At 41.4% G+C, this 13,374-nt stretch overlaps 1 protein-coding gene across 1 annotated transcript in view; it reads right to left on the bottom strand.

Annotated features, from left to right (window-relative positions):
* Positions 1–13,374, bottom strand: part of CERKL (ceramide kinase like) — a 51,263-nt gene that overhangs the window by 17,847 nt on the left and 20,042 nt on the right. The window contains exon 3 of the mRNA XM_063118596.1: positions 5,170–5,301. Within this exon, the coding sequence (XP_062974666.1) occupies positions 5,170–5,301 (132 nt within the window). The remainder of the gene's footprint in view (positions 1–5,169; positions 5,302–13,374) is intronic.

The raw sequence follows: 13,374 nt of genomic DNA, 5'->3' as shown, positions 1-13,374 counted from the left end.
TCAGGTGTAGTATGGGAGGAGCCCAAGAGAAAAGAGCAGCATGATTGGCTAGCTGCAGCAGTGCACTATTGGATAGACAATGGAATGTGCATGAGCAATGTAGGGGAGGTTTTGCAGCACTGAGTAGAGCAGAGCATTCCCTCAGTGATGAGAAAAAACATCCATCCCCATCCAAGGACTAAATGACACTGTTGGAATGTGTCTGCCTGGTAACTGACTGATGGTGAGGCTTTGCGTGGATGGTATGGAGGGGGAGGACAGACCCAAAAACACTTCCAGCCAGGTGAGGTGCAGTGTCACCACTTAACCCTGGGGCAAGGAGAGGAAAGGACTCCAAAGTGGCCTAAGCAGCAGTGCCTGAAGCCTAACTGGTTTCTGCTTGAAAAATAGTGAAGGTCACTGTACTGGTAGATCTCAAGGTGCAGCAGAACACCAGCTGTTTAACAATAGCAGCAACAACATTATTTTTCAAGTAAATTCTGCTGCTGAAAAGCAGAAAGCTTGGGGTAATCAGGAGTGGACTTCTGTATCAAAGTACTGTGAGCTCAGTTCAGTTCTTGTTCTCAGAAGCACCCCATTCTTTAATACTAAGTATATGTCTTTTGCTCCTGACTCCAGTTGGTGGATCTTGCCGTACTAGTAAAAAGACAAAGTAGATCCAACAAGTCTGAAGTCTGCCCACCCCTGTTCTTATTTTATCACACAGAACTTAATTGTCTGAAAACACAATGCACTTTACATCAGTAAAGACAAATGTTTAACTTGGACAAGTTAACCATGGAAATAATAAAGCTGGATACCAGTAACAAAAGAATATAACACAGGAGGGTGGTGGTACAAGTATATACCAGAATCTGTAGCCTCTGGAGGAAATGAATCTGTCAATCTACATTGCTGTCTCTGATTGTTGATACCCTATGCAGTGCGGTAAATGCTAGCAAAGGAAGAGTAAACTGGCATACTGCAGATGGCATAAAGCATCATAACTACATTTAGCATTTTCTAGGGCATCTTTGCCAGAAGAGACAGCACAGCTGCATCCACTCATCAAAGATTTCTGCTGACTGACATGACACTTCCAGATGGATTTTTTGTGTAAGAATGTGCATTATTATATGCAAGATTACATAAATCTTTCATGCTTGTCTGTCTTTGGTGATAGTACATTCTCTCTTGTCTAGTGTTTTTAAATATTGTTAAATTTATTGTGCAGATATCTAAAAACAGTTCTAATTAAAAAGCTACACAGGTAGCCACTCACCTGCTTCCTTATGATAGGTAGCAATGTCCTTAAGGTGAGTAAGTGGAGTAACATGCAGAACACCATTGCACAGTTTCTGGCCTGGGGCTGCAAATAAGGAACTCCAGCCACGGAACAGCACTACAGTGTCATCACTCCATATGCTGTACTCATGACCCTTAGCCTTTAAAGGCCCAAATAATGGTGTGCAGAGCCAGAAGCATCATTGTGGCATTATCATTAACGTGGAAATTAACCCCACCATCCTTCAAAAATGTAGAGATGGGCAGATGAAAAGCTATAACAGAAAAAAATGCAACTTTTTTTTTAATTTTTGGGAATCCATTTTGGGGTGTTCTTGCAGCCTTGTCCACCCCGCCTTACACACTACCTATTTAGGCGGAGTCAATAATTACATATTCCACACATGCTCAGAGATACATTAATGTCCTTGGTTATTAGACGGATAGAGTATGTAGTTGCAATTCTGTATCAATTCAAGATGCTATTCATGTACTGCTAGAATGCTCTATGTATAATGATCTCAGAATCAAATACATTCATCCGCTGTAAAGATCGTTCAAGGGAAGGCCATCCCTTGTTAAGGCTTGTTTCCTATTGTCTAATACTGAGAAGTATCTTTTAGAACAGGGGTCCCCAACCTCTGGGCCACAGACTGGTCCCGGTCCGTGGCCTGTTAGGAACTGGGCCGCGCAGGTGAGCTGCTTTCACCCCTCACCCCAGCGTACCTGGGTGCAGGGCACCATCTCGCCTGCCCAGCCAAAGCGAAGCCAGGACGCTGGGGTGGGGTGGCTTCAGAACAGTGCGCCTGGCCGGAAGCCGCTCTGGGAGAGTGACTTCCGGGTGCGCCGTTCCGAAGCCACCCGCCCGAGCGTCCTGGCTTTGCTTCGGCTGGGCACCCACCCAGCCAAAGCGAAGCCAGGGTGCTGGAGTGGGGGGGAGCTTCCCAAAACTATCCCCTCAAACCCACCCACCCCCGGTCCGTGGAAAAAAATTCTTCCACGAAACTGGTCCCTGGTGCCAAAAAGGTTGGGGGACCGCTGTTTTAGAACATCCAAATTCCTTGTCAATGCTCTACAAATACAAGCCACAAAGTTTAAAAGTTGTATGGAAAACTATTCAACTCTTAATGGTTTGTTGGTGGGGTTTTAAATTGTATAGCGTTTTATTCTGTGTTTGTGTATAATGGCAATTTGCTAAGACACAATAAAGAACTCTAACATAACGGTCCCATGACCATTTCTCCTTCTCCTTCGATACCCTCTTCTGATCCAGCAAATATGAAGCAATAAGCTAAACTGAAATGCAAAGAGTCAGAGGCCACCGGGAGAGAGATGTCTTCAGATGTAACGCTAAACCATGACCAAGGAGATCAGAAGCATTTATGTTTGGAAGCGTTTGCTGTGATTTGTTGTTATGTCTTAACTAGGACAAAACAGCTAGTTTTAACTATACAATTAGTTTTAATTATGGCTTATCCAAACAAAGCATGGTTAAAACATAAAAGTTAAGTTCAGACAGAACAACAAACTGTACTTAGTTGAAAACAGAAGCAAAGGAAAGGAAGACTTCCCTCAAGTGCCTCAGCAAACCTAAAATAAGGAAATATAGACAAATACTTAAAATGCTCGTTCATAGAACTTGCAGAATTCAGTTTATAATTCAGATTTTATTTTATTTTGGGAAGAACTATACAAAGCCCTATCTTTCATCTCAAATTTGTGAAGAAAGGTTTTACCACAAAAAAGAAGGATCTGGTGATCTGCTAATTAAAGCCTGCGACTCTACTGAAGGACATCTGGGCTTCAGTAGGATTGGGGGGGGACGGGACCCAGTTCAACCTTTAGGAGAAGCTTTGCTACACTCTACTTTCTATTGGCTCAGCAATGCAAGCTCTGTGGATGATAAAAAAAATAACGTAAGAATTAAATGTAAAATAACGCTAGAGTTTGACCATAGTTAACACATTCAGAATGGGGGAAGGTTTTAAATAGACATGTTTTTTATTGGTCTACTGCTCTCTTCTTGAAGGGGTGTTGTATCCCTGATGTGCATTCATGATATACATTAAACAAGAACTACCCTGTTTAATAGAAATATATTTGACAAAACTGAAGCACATGTAATTTGCCAAAGTATCCTGTAGGTGGAGTGTTAGCCAATAAACACAGAAGTATGCTTTGAATTATTACAAAATGGCATAGATCTTGCGATATGTAGCATATGTTTAATGTCATCCTATCCTTTTTTTTCTTTTTCTTTTCTTAAAAAAGCTAAAGTAATTATCTTTATTTAAGCTATTTTACATCAGTACTTTGGCAACAGGGCCAAAGGATTATTTTATGAACATTTTGGTTGTCAACAGGCTGTTGAGTTGCTGGAATTTTATTATGCAAAAATAGTTTTAACAACTAAAGCAAATAACCATCTTCTAAAGAGACATGTCTTGTGTTTGGCACTTGAAATAAAAAAAAATACAGAGCAGCCATAAACATCAAGATAAAATTAGCATTCCTTGAACAGAATATATTGCATGTTATGTTTTTTTTTTTACCTTCTGATTATGTTTAGAGTTTGGTGTCTTATTGAATACTTTGACTCTTTAGTTGAGGTTTTAAAAACAAAGAAAAAAATCCACAGACACTGGGCCAGTTCGCATGATTGCCACAGCCCACTGTTGCTTATGTAAGTCACAGTGGTTTGTGGTGCATGCCAGTGGCCATTTTGAATATTAAAGCCACAGTGGGCAGTCGCCATGGTTTCTAGTGAGAGTGGCTTGTGTAAGGGTTAAAAAGCCCTTGCATAACCCATGGGCTGTTTTAGGGTTATATGAGGGTTGTTTAACCTTCACATAAGCTACCCTTGGCAGGTTCACACAACTCGTTAAGACACAGCGATCGCCTGCCACACTATGCATATTCAAAAGGACGGGTGGCACACGCTACATCCACCATGACATAAATAAGCCACTATGGGCTGCGGTGATCATGCAAACCTTGTCACTGATTCTTCAGCAGAGTTCGTCAATGCATGGAAAAACTGCTGGATTTCCTCTGCATGCTGAAGGCCACTTTCCACATCTATCTCTTAGGGGTACATATCTAGAGCTCATACAATAGGCATACACCACTTTGCAGTTTATCGGCTCTGAAAGAACTCTACTTCTGTTTGGAAAGGTAAGGGGACTCAGCACAGAACACCAGCCTCTGACACACTGTTTGGTCTGTCAGAATTGACAGCTCCAATCGACTGTTTAGCAACTAAAAGAAGAGGAAGATCCTGTGCAGGAGAATCTCTGGAGTGAGGGCCAAACTGTTTCCATTCTATCACTAACAGCCTTGTCCTATTGACGCTTACTCAGAAATTAGTCCCACTGAATTCTATGGGACTTACAGTGACGAGAAAAAAATTGTGTACCCCTTAGGATTGTGATGGAATTGTTTAATATAAACCCTATCTGATATTTAGAAAAGGATTGGTTTTGAATCACAAAGGCTATCGTGTTAAAACGATGGAATTTCTGTGATTATCATTAAGGTTCACAAACTTTTTCTCACCACTATACAGTGCAATCATATACATATCGATTTGGACGCAAAACCCTCTGAGTTCAGTATAGAATTGCACTCTTACGCCTTAGAAAGTATGCTTATTGCAGCATTAGTTAATTTCATTAACTGCAATAACCAATAATCAGATTGGTGAAAGATATTTTCAAAATGCCAGAAAATACAAAAACATTTAATTAAAAATCCTGCAGAACCATGTAGAATAATCTTCACTAACCAGAAAGGGAACTCTTTAAATGCATTCATTTATCCAAAATGATGTCGCTGAAATAGAAATACATGCAGACTGCCTTGTTTGCTTCAAAAATGGATTAAATCTGGTTCTGCAAAGCATCTTACCTTTAACGTCAGTTCTGATGTCAGCAAGCTTAAAGAGAGGTGCAACTTGTTCATAATAAATGTGGGTAGCTTCTTTTCTATGACTATTTGGATTGACAAACACTTTTAATGACTTTGGCCTATTTGGAAAGCCTAAAAGCAAAACAAAACAAAACATATATGATTTTTAGATTTATTCAAACAACACAAAGCCTTGAAAATATTAAGAAATATAATTTTAAATGTTAACACATGCAGATAGCTATACAATCTAACGAAGTACAGCAACTCTAGGCTGTCTATAACCTTTTTTTTTTTTTTAACATGAAGATGCTTATTATTTATATCCAACACCTAAGTAATATCCTTGAGGAACTGTAGCATTGACCCGCTGTGAGTCTACAGCTAAGAATAACCAGTACAAATGAGTCAGTGACCATCATCAAGAGCATTATGTGACAGATATACCGAAAGAGGTTTTAGGTCATGGTTCAAACCTGAAAGAGGGGTAGAGATGAAGAGAGAATATTCCCCTGAGAATTTAAAAGGAAATGCCTCTCAGCAAGGATTTGATAATAGTACTCCTTCACAGTTGGTACAGAGATTTGATACTGCAATTTTCAGGATTTACAGATTATGTATCGTGCCACACAGAAGGAGCAGGTGCAAAAGAAATCTGCCCTTGATTAAAGGATCAGGAAACAAGGGTATGAGCGGGGGGAGTCAAAATGTGTATTATTTAACTCACATTTTAGCCAAATTATGTAGCTGTTTTTCTACATTTTTTTTAGTTTTTAAAAAACACAAATAATCTTTTATCTCCAAGCTACCCAATATTTTTATTTTTCAGCAATGCTAATCAAGTTTATATCAGATGAGACCTTTACATAGACAGGTCATTTGCTTGAGTTCATGAATGACTTGGCCTGTAGCTTTCTCAGGGCAGCCATAATCCCAGGGAAAAAAATCACTTGCCTAAATGTCATGATGAAGAGCAACAGGTCTACTTCTTCTTTCTTTTCTTTTTCCATTATAAATGCCTTTGATAGCTAAAACTGAAACCCTGTGAATTGGCATTACAAAGTGTTATATTCTTCATCTCCCTTCCTTTATGGTGATGCTAATATTCTAATTGTTGATCATGTTAACTGTAAGTTCTAGGCAAGCAAAAAAAACAGGCATCATTTCTTCTTTCGAGTACAAATGTTGATTCCCTGCCCCCACCCTTTCTTTCTGAACTTCCTTTCAAAGCCAAAGTACTAAATGCAAACTTGATGGTTTTTACTATTGGACAGTTCTCTGTGCTTCTCCCAGCCCAGCCGAGACTGGGGGCCTTGCTAGACCTACCTGATAATCCGGTGGGGAGTCGGGGCGAGGCCGTGCTGCAGCTAGTGGGGCCGTTGCCCCTAGCTAGATGTAACACGCGACAGGGTAAGGGAAAGCCCCGTCGCGTCGGCCATTTTTTTTAATTAAAGGGGCCATGTGCGCAGGAGCATACCAACGGAAAGGTAAGGCTTTTTTTTAAAAAATAAAGGGTTCCCCGTTCCCCCTGCCCCAATTTCCCCCCCAATGTCTGATGCCGCCCGCCCGCCCGCCCATCCGTCCTCCCTCTGCTCGCCATGTCTGCCCTCCGCTCGCTCGCCCGTCCCCGATCTCCTTGCCCTGGCCCCCGCTCACTTGCCCATCCCCGATCTCCCTGCCCTGGCCCCGTTCTTCTTCCCTCCCCCCCACCATCCGCAATATTTAAAATAATCCTGGGATTAATTCTGCCATTAGATGGTGCTGTTTCACTGAACTTTATGAAGCATTCCCCAGAGGGAAGTTTTCAATTACAAATCACCTGGTCACTGTCTAAAAGAGCCCCTAGTGAATGTGGAAAGACCCGAGGGGGGGGGGGAAGCCTGGAAAGGGTGTCTGTGTTGTTTTCTTAATGTAGAGATGCCCTATGAAAAGCTTAAGCTAAGCATGTGCTCAGAGGTAATGTACACCTGAATTAAAAGTATGCAGAGAAACTGTAGCGCTAAAAGGAAACCACACTGTACATATTCAGAGATATTTTTCTCCTTATATTCCAGGACTCAGCCCTTGTATTTGAAACAGACTCCTGTTGTTTTGGCACAGATTAAGGCGGTGTGTGTGTGTGTGTGTGTGTGTGTGTGTGTGAATGGATGGACAGCTTTCCCACATGAAAAACTAGCAGTAAATAGTTGCACAGATGAAATATTGTATGAATTCTCTGGTCAGGGCGAACCTGAAATATTTTTTCCTGGATGAACCAAATGCTGCCTTATCCCCATTCCACTTACGGAAGATGACCAGATTTGCAAGTGAATCTTACTTCAACACTGGTGACTGGTGACTGGGCAGCATCTTCCACTGCACTTGGCAGGCTGTCCTCTAACACCTTGCTGACACTTCCTGTCCCCTGGCACCAGCTTCCTGCCCCTGGCACCAGCGCTGTCTGTTGTTGTAGTTTTCTGGCAATGTTGATGGAATTGGTGCTTAATTGCAATTGGTAAACAGACATCCTGGGGTTCTAAATTGTGCAGGAGATATGCCACCCACCTACTTCTTAACTGTGTGTGTTTTCACATATCTGAGCTACAGTTTCTCAGTGGTGAGGGCAGATCTTTACATATGCTCAGAAGTATATTATTCCTTCTATTTTCAATTCAAGTCTTTCAGCAGACTTGGGGTAACCCTGAAGTGTGCAAGTGTACATAAAATTTTAAGGAAAAAACCGTAAGAAGGGGGAGACCCCAAAATACAACTGTTGAGATAACTCAATGGCAAGGAACATTGACAGATTGAGAAGGAAAAGAACTGACAATTGGTTGGAGGGGGGAAATGGAATGAAGTGGCTGGAAAGGGAGGCAGAAGACACACACTGATATATATATATATACATATAAATATATATATATATACACACACACACACACACACACACACACACACACACACACGAAGAATCATATTGTCTGGTAAGATTATTAACAGAGAAGCTATTTTAAGGTGTTCCCAGGGTGAGCAGTGGAACGGAGTATCTGGAAGGAGAAGAAGGACATAGATATATAAACGATAGAAATAACCATCACACTATCTGGATAAGTCATATTTTGTCAGTATGAATTGTTCTGTCCCAGTATATTTTATGATCTGCATTTGCCAAAATTGTTTCGGGTGAGTATGTATAGTATGGTGTAGGTTGTTTGATAAGATGGCCAGTTGTTGGTGAATTATTTTTGCAGCTGTATTGTGTCTGTCCATATAGTCCATTCCTGCCAGAATTTTACATCCTCCTCTTACATGGTTTATTGTTTCTTGGAATTGATGGCATTCACTGCATAGATCTGCAGTTACTTTGTTATCTTTTATGATGTATTTTTGGTAGTCCTTGGTTGTTATAACTCGATCCTGTATAGCTATTAGGAATCCTTCTATTTATAAAAATACCTCACACTTCCTGAGCGATTTGTATGATTGTTCTTTGTTTATTTGCCAATAGTTCCCCTGCCAGTAGCTTCACTGGCAGGTCAAGTACTGGCAAGTGAAGTTGGTGAAGCTACTGGCAGGTCAAGTACTGGCATGTGAAGTACTTCCCCTGCCAGTAGCTTCACCTGCCAGTACCTCGCCCACCAGTATGATCTGCATTTTCCAAGATTGTTTTGGGTGAGTATGTATAGTATGGTGTAGGTTGTTTGATAAGGTTGAATTTGATGGCCAGTTCACCTGCCAGTACTTCCCCTGCCAGTAGCTTCACTGGCTTCGCCTGCCAGTACTTCTCCTGCCAATAGCTTCACCAGCTTCGCCAGCCAGTACTTAACCCACCAGTAGCTTCACGAGCTTCCTCTGCCAGTAACTTCACCGGCTTCGCCATCCAGTACTTAACCCACCAGTAGCTGCACCGGCTTCACCTGCCAGTAGTTGACCCGCCAGTGAAGCTATTGGCAGGGGAGGTATTGGCAAATAAACAAAGAACAATTGTATGAATGGCTCAGGAAGGGGGAGGTCTTTCTATAAATAGAAGGATTCCTAATAGCTATACAGGATCAAGTTATAGCAACCAAGAACTACCAAAAATACATCATAATAGATAACAATGTAATAGACCGATGCAGGGAATGCCATCAATTCCAAGAAACAATAAACCTTGTAAGAGAAGGATGTAAAATTCTGGCAGGAATGGACTATATGGACAGACACAATACAGCTGCAAAAATAATTCACCAACAGAAAGGATGTCATGCCCTGCATAGAGATGGAGTCAGGAGATGAGGAGGAGGTGGCAGAGGCTGGACCTAGTACCGAGAAGCCCAGCTCAAGTAGTGAGGAGGCTGGACTGGCAGAGACTGTGGCAGAGCCTCAGGGAGAAGAGCCAAGGCCAGCTGGGACCTCTGCTAGCTCTGAGGGCCTGATGCCAGCAAAGACTATGGAGGAGCCGCAGAGGTCTGAGGAGGAGGCGGAGAAGCCTGGTTTCAGCCAGTTGCGGGCGGAGAAGGCAACCAGACGCCGGTCTCACCGCCTCCACCAGAAACACCAGGCAATTAGGGATCAGCTGAGAGGCCATGACTCAGCACTCTGACTAAGGATAAAAGTGCAGCTGTGAGCCATGCAAAGTTGTCAGAGATTATCTGAGCATTCTGGCGGAAGCTTTTTCTCTTGGATCTTGTGACCTCGTGCCTTGTTCCTGAACGCCTGGATTCTGATTCCTGTCTTGATTCCCAGACCCCGTGACCACGTCTGCCTACTCTGGATTCCTGCTTCGACCTTGGACCGGTTTGTGACTACGTCTTGCCTGTTGTTGCCCCTGACTCTGGACTGTGTTACTGGTTTGTCGCTGACTGTTGGCTGTGTTTGAACTTGGACTGCATTATCGAATCTCCTCTTTGCCACGCTCCCTTGACTTTGGACTGGACATTGACTACTCTACAAGCCTGCTCCTTGAACTGTTCCTGTTCCTTGACTTTTGCAGTCAAACCCCCGTTTTCCTCTCCTTTCCCTGCACTGTTTAGCTTCTGTAAATAAACACCTTCTTTGCCTAGCTACCGGCTGGTCTTATCTTTCTTTGTCAAGCCATTTGGCGGCTTTCCTGGACAAAGGAAAGGAAAGGAACCTCTCGTGCAAGCACTTGAGTCATTGCTGACTCCTAGAGGGATGCCTACTTTCGCTGGCATTTTCTTGGCAGACTTTGTAGCGGGATGGTTTGCCATTGCCTTCCCCAGTTGCAGTTACCTTTCCCCCAGCTAGCTGGGTACTCATTTTACCAACCTCAGAAGGATAGAAGGCTGAGTTCACCTGAGCTGGCTGCCTGAGAACCAGCTTCCGCTGGGATCGAACTCAGGCCGTGGGGAGAGTTTCGGCTGCAGTAACTGCCGCTTACCAGTCTGCGCCACACGAGGCTCTTACCAATTCACCAACAAGTGGCCATCAAATTCAACCTTATCAAACGATGTACACCACACTATATATACTCACCCGAAACAATCTTAGAAACTGCAGATCATACTGGCGGGAGAAGTAATGGCAGGCGAAGCCATACTACCACTGCCAGTAACTTCACCGGCTTCATCTGCCAGTACTTCCCCACCCAGTAGCTTCACCAGCTTCAGCTGCCAGTACTTGACTCACCAGTAACTTTGCCTGCCAGTACTTCCAGCACTAATATGATCTGCATTTTCCAAGATAGTTTCCATTATGTGTATAGTATGGTGTAAGTTGTTTGATAAGATTGAATTTGATGGCCAGTTCACCTGAAAGTATTTGATCCGCCAGTAGCTTCACTGGCTTCGTCTGCTGGTACTTACCTCGCCAATAGCTTCACTGGCTTCACCTGCCAGTATTTAACCCACCAGTAGCTTCACTGGCTTTGCCTGCCAGTTCTTCCCCTGCCATTAGCTTCACCAGCTTTCCCTGCCAGTAGCTTCACCGGCTTCATATGCCAGTACTTGACCCACCAATAGCTTCACCAGCTTTGCCTGCCAGTACTTCCCCCACCGGCAAAATGTCTAATAGAAAAGGAACGTTGCCCAATCCATACCAAATAGGCCAGAAAACTGATGTCTGGATTTGCCAAGGTATTATTTTATCTAATAACTTTTACACTTCCCACAAATATATTGTTCAGCTGTCTCATAACAAACAATATTATACATTAATGTTTAAAGGTTTCGGCTTTCATTACCAAGATTCACAAGCTGCAGCCTTTGACAAAAATCAGAATCTATTCTCTGTTGGACTGCTTGTTGTAGTTTCCTTCTAAATTGAAACAGCGCTTTAAAACAGAAATAGCCAACTGTTATTCTGGTAGTAACAAATGTGCTAATATGCACTAGTTTAAACTTGATCTATCAGTGAATCAATGAACCATGAAAGGTAGGGGTTAATCAGGGTGTACTGAAAACAAAGGCTCATAGGGCAGCAGAGACGCTACCCTCAGACACACATCTGTGCTGTTTTTAGCGTTTAGGTTTTATGGCAGCAGGCGTATGTTTACAAAAGTTAAGAGCTTGAAATGATGTCACTGTCATATATATATTAATATTTTATATAACAAGCAATAAGAAAATTGCTACATGGAGACAGAAGTAATGATGTGAATAAACATTTTTCATGCTAACTAGAGATATACCACTGTTGATGTATAACATTAATGGGATAATTAAACCTTCACGCATGAAGCTTTAGACATTCACATTAGAACTTGGTGTGGGAGTCATGTTGTACGGCAGATTTGATAACACATTTCTATAAATAACCATTCTATCTTTTATTCTGAAAGCACAGCCATATATTGCTCACTGCTAAAGTCAAACAACATTTCAGATTCACAAATGCAAATATCTCTAAGAGATGGGTTATATTCTGTAGTTTTACTTTAAAGTAAATCTAAGATGGTTACAGATAAAAAAGAAAAGTATGGCTGTGTTCAAATAAATCTATTCTGGTTTTGATGTTTTACATTAATATTTCATAAAATCATCAGATTTATTCTACACACAGTATTCTTCAATGAAGTACTATCCATTGAACTATAAAGACCTGGTTGCTCCTTTTTAAAAGAGCTTTTAAAACTCTACAATTAGATTTACTGATGAACATTGCAATGAACATTAAAGCATAATAGTGGAAATCAAGTTCAAAGAGCCCTCCTTTGGTACATTAATATTTGTCCTCTTAAAAACATCAGCAAATCAGACTTTTGCCTGAAACTCTCCAAAGGTGTCACTCTAGAGACACAAGCAAAATCACACTCACTAGAATCTTTAAGATAGTTCTTTAAAGTAAGACTTTCCAGCAGGACAGAGATGTGAGGACACAACAGAATACTTCATATCAGAAATTTTTGAGATATTTTTTCAAAAAGTTGCATTCTTCCCGTTATAACTTTCAGAAAAGGTTTCTGAAGCTGTCTTGGACAAAATAAACCTTAACCTTGGTTAGCTCACCTTTCTTTCTATTATTATTATTATTATTATTAGTCTTTGATAGGAAAAATGTGCATCTAGCAGTCCACATATGGATATTTAATTAAGTAATCACCTTTCCCATTTGTGCTAGATAGAGTGCGTGTAACAAAAATGATCATCGGTCTTCTATTACCAATGAGATGCAAAAAAAAAAGTAAAATAAACTATGTATAATATTCTGACTTTTTTTTAAAAAAAGATTTTTTCTTGCCTGAATGACTGAAAACTCTGCAACGCCACCACCTCACACACAAGGCTTTGATGCGCACACCTCCCTCAGGCTAAGCACCACCACTTAAATACCTGAGGAAGGGGTAGAAAGAAAAGTATAACCTTTCCCTTATAGCAGAGGGGAAAGGTAAGGAGATTTGGAAAAGGCTTTTCTGTGAATATAGCAGCCTGAAGGTTTAATGTAATGTGTTTATTTATGAACCAATAGAGATGGGCAGGATCTCTACACTACTGCTTATAACGGTTTATAAGGGTTATGACAACTGTTCAGGCCCAAGACACATTACATATACCGTTTTCATACTGTTTTAAAAGTGTTATATCCTGCTTGGTGTAGATCAGCCCCAGGAGACACAGCCAAAATGTTTATTGTTGTTTACAGTTCTTAGTTCCTTCAAATTCTATTCAAATCCTGCCTATTCTTAAGAATACTGGTAGTAACAAATCTAATAATAACAATCCTTAGTCCCTATGATCTTATTTTCACTCACTCCTCACACAACTCCTGACAAGAAATCACATAGCT

This window comes from Elgaria multicarinata, chromosome 2 (genome assembly GCF_023053635.1).
Source record: "Elgaria multicarinata webbii isolate HBS135686 ecotype San Diego chromosome 2, rElgMul1.1.pri, whole genome shotgun sequence".
Taxonomy (NCBI): domain Eukaryota; kingdom Metazoa; phylum Chordata; class Lepidosauria; order Squamata; family Anguidae; genus Elgaria; species Elgaria multicarinata.
The sequence above is the reverse complement of the archived record's forward strand: the minus strand, read 5'-3'. Positions and strand labels throughout refer to the sequence as shown.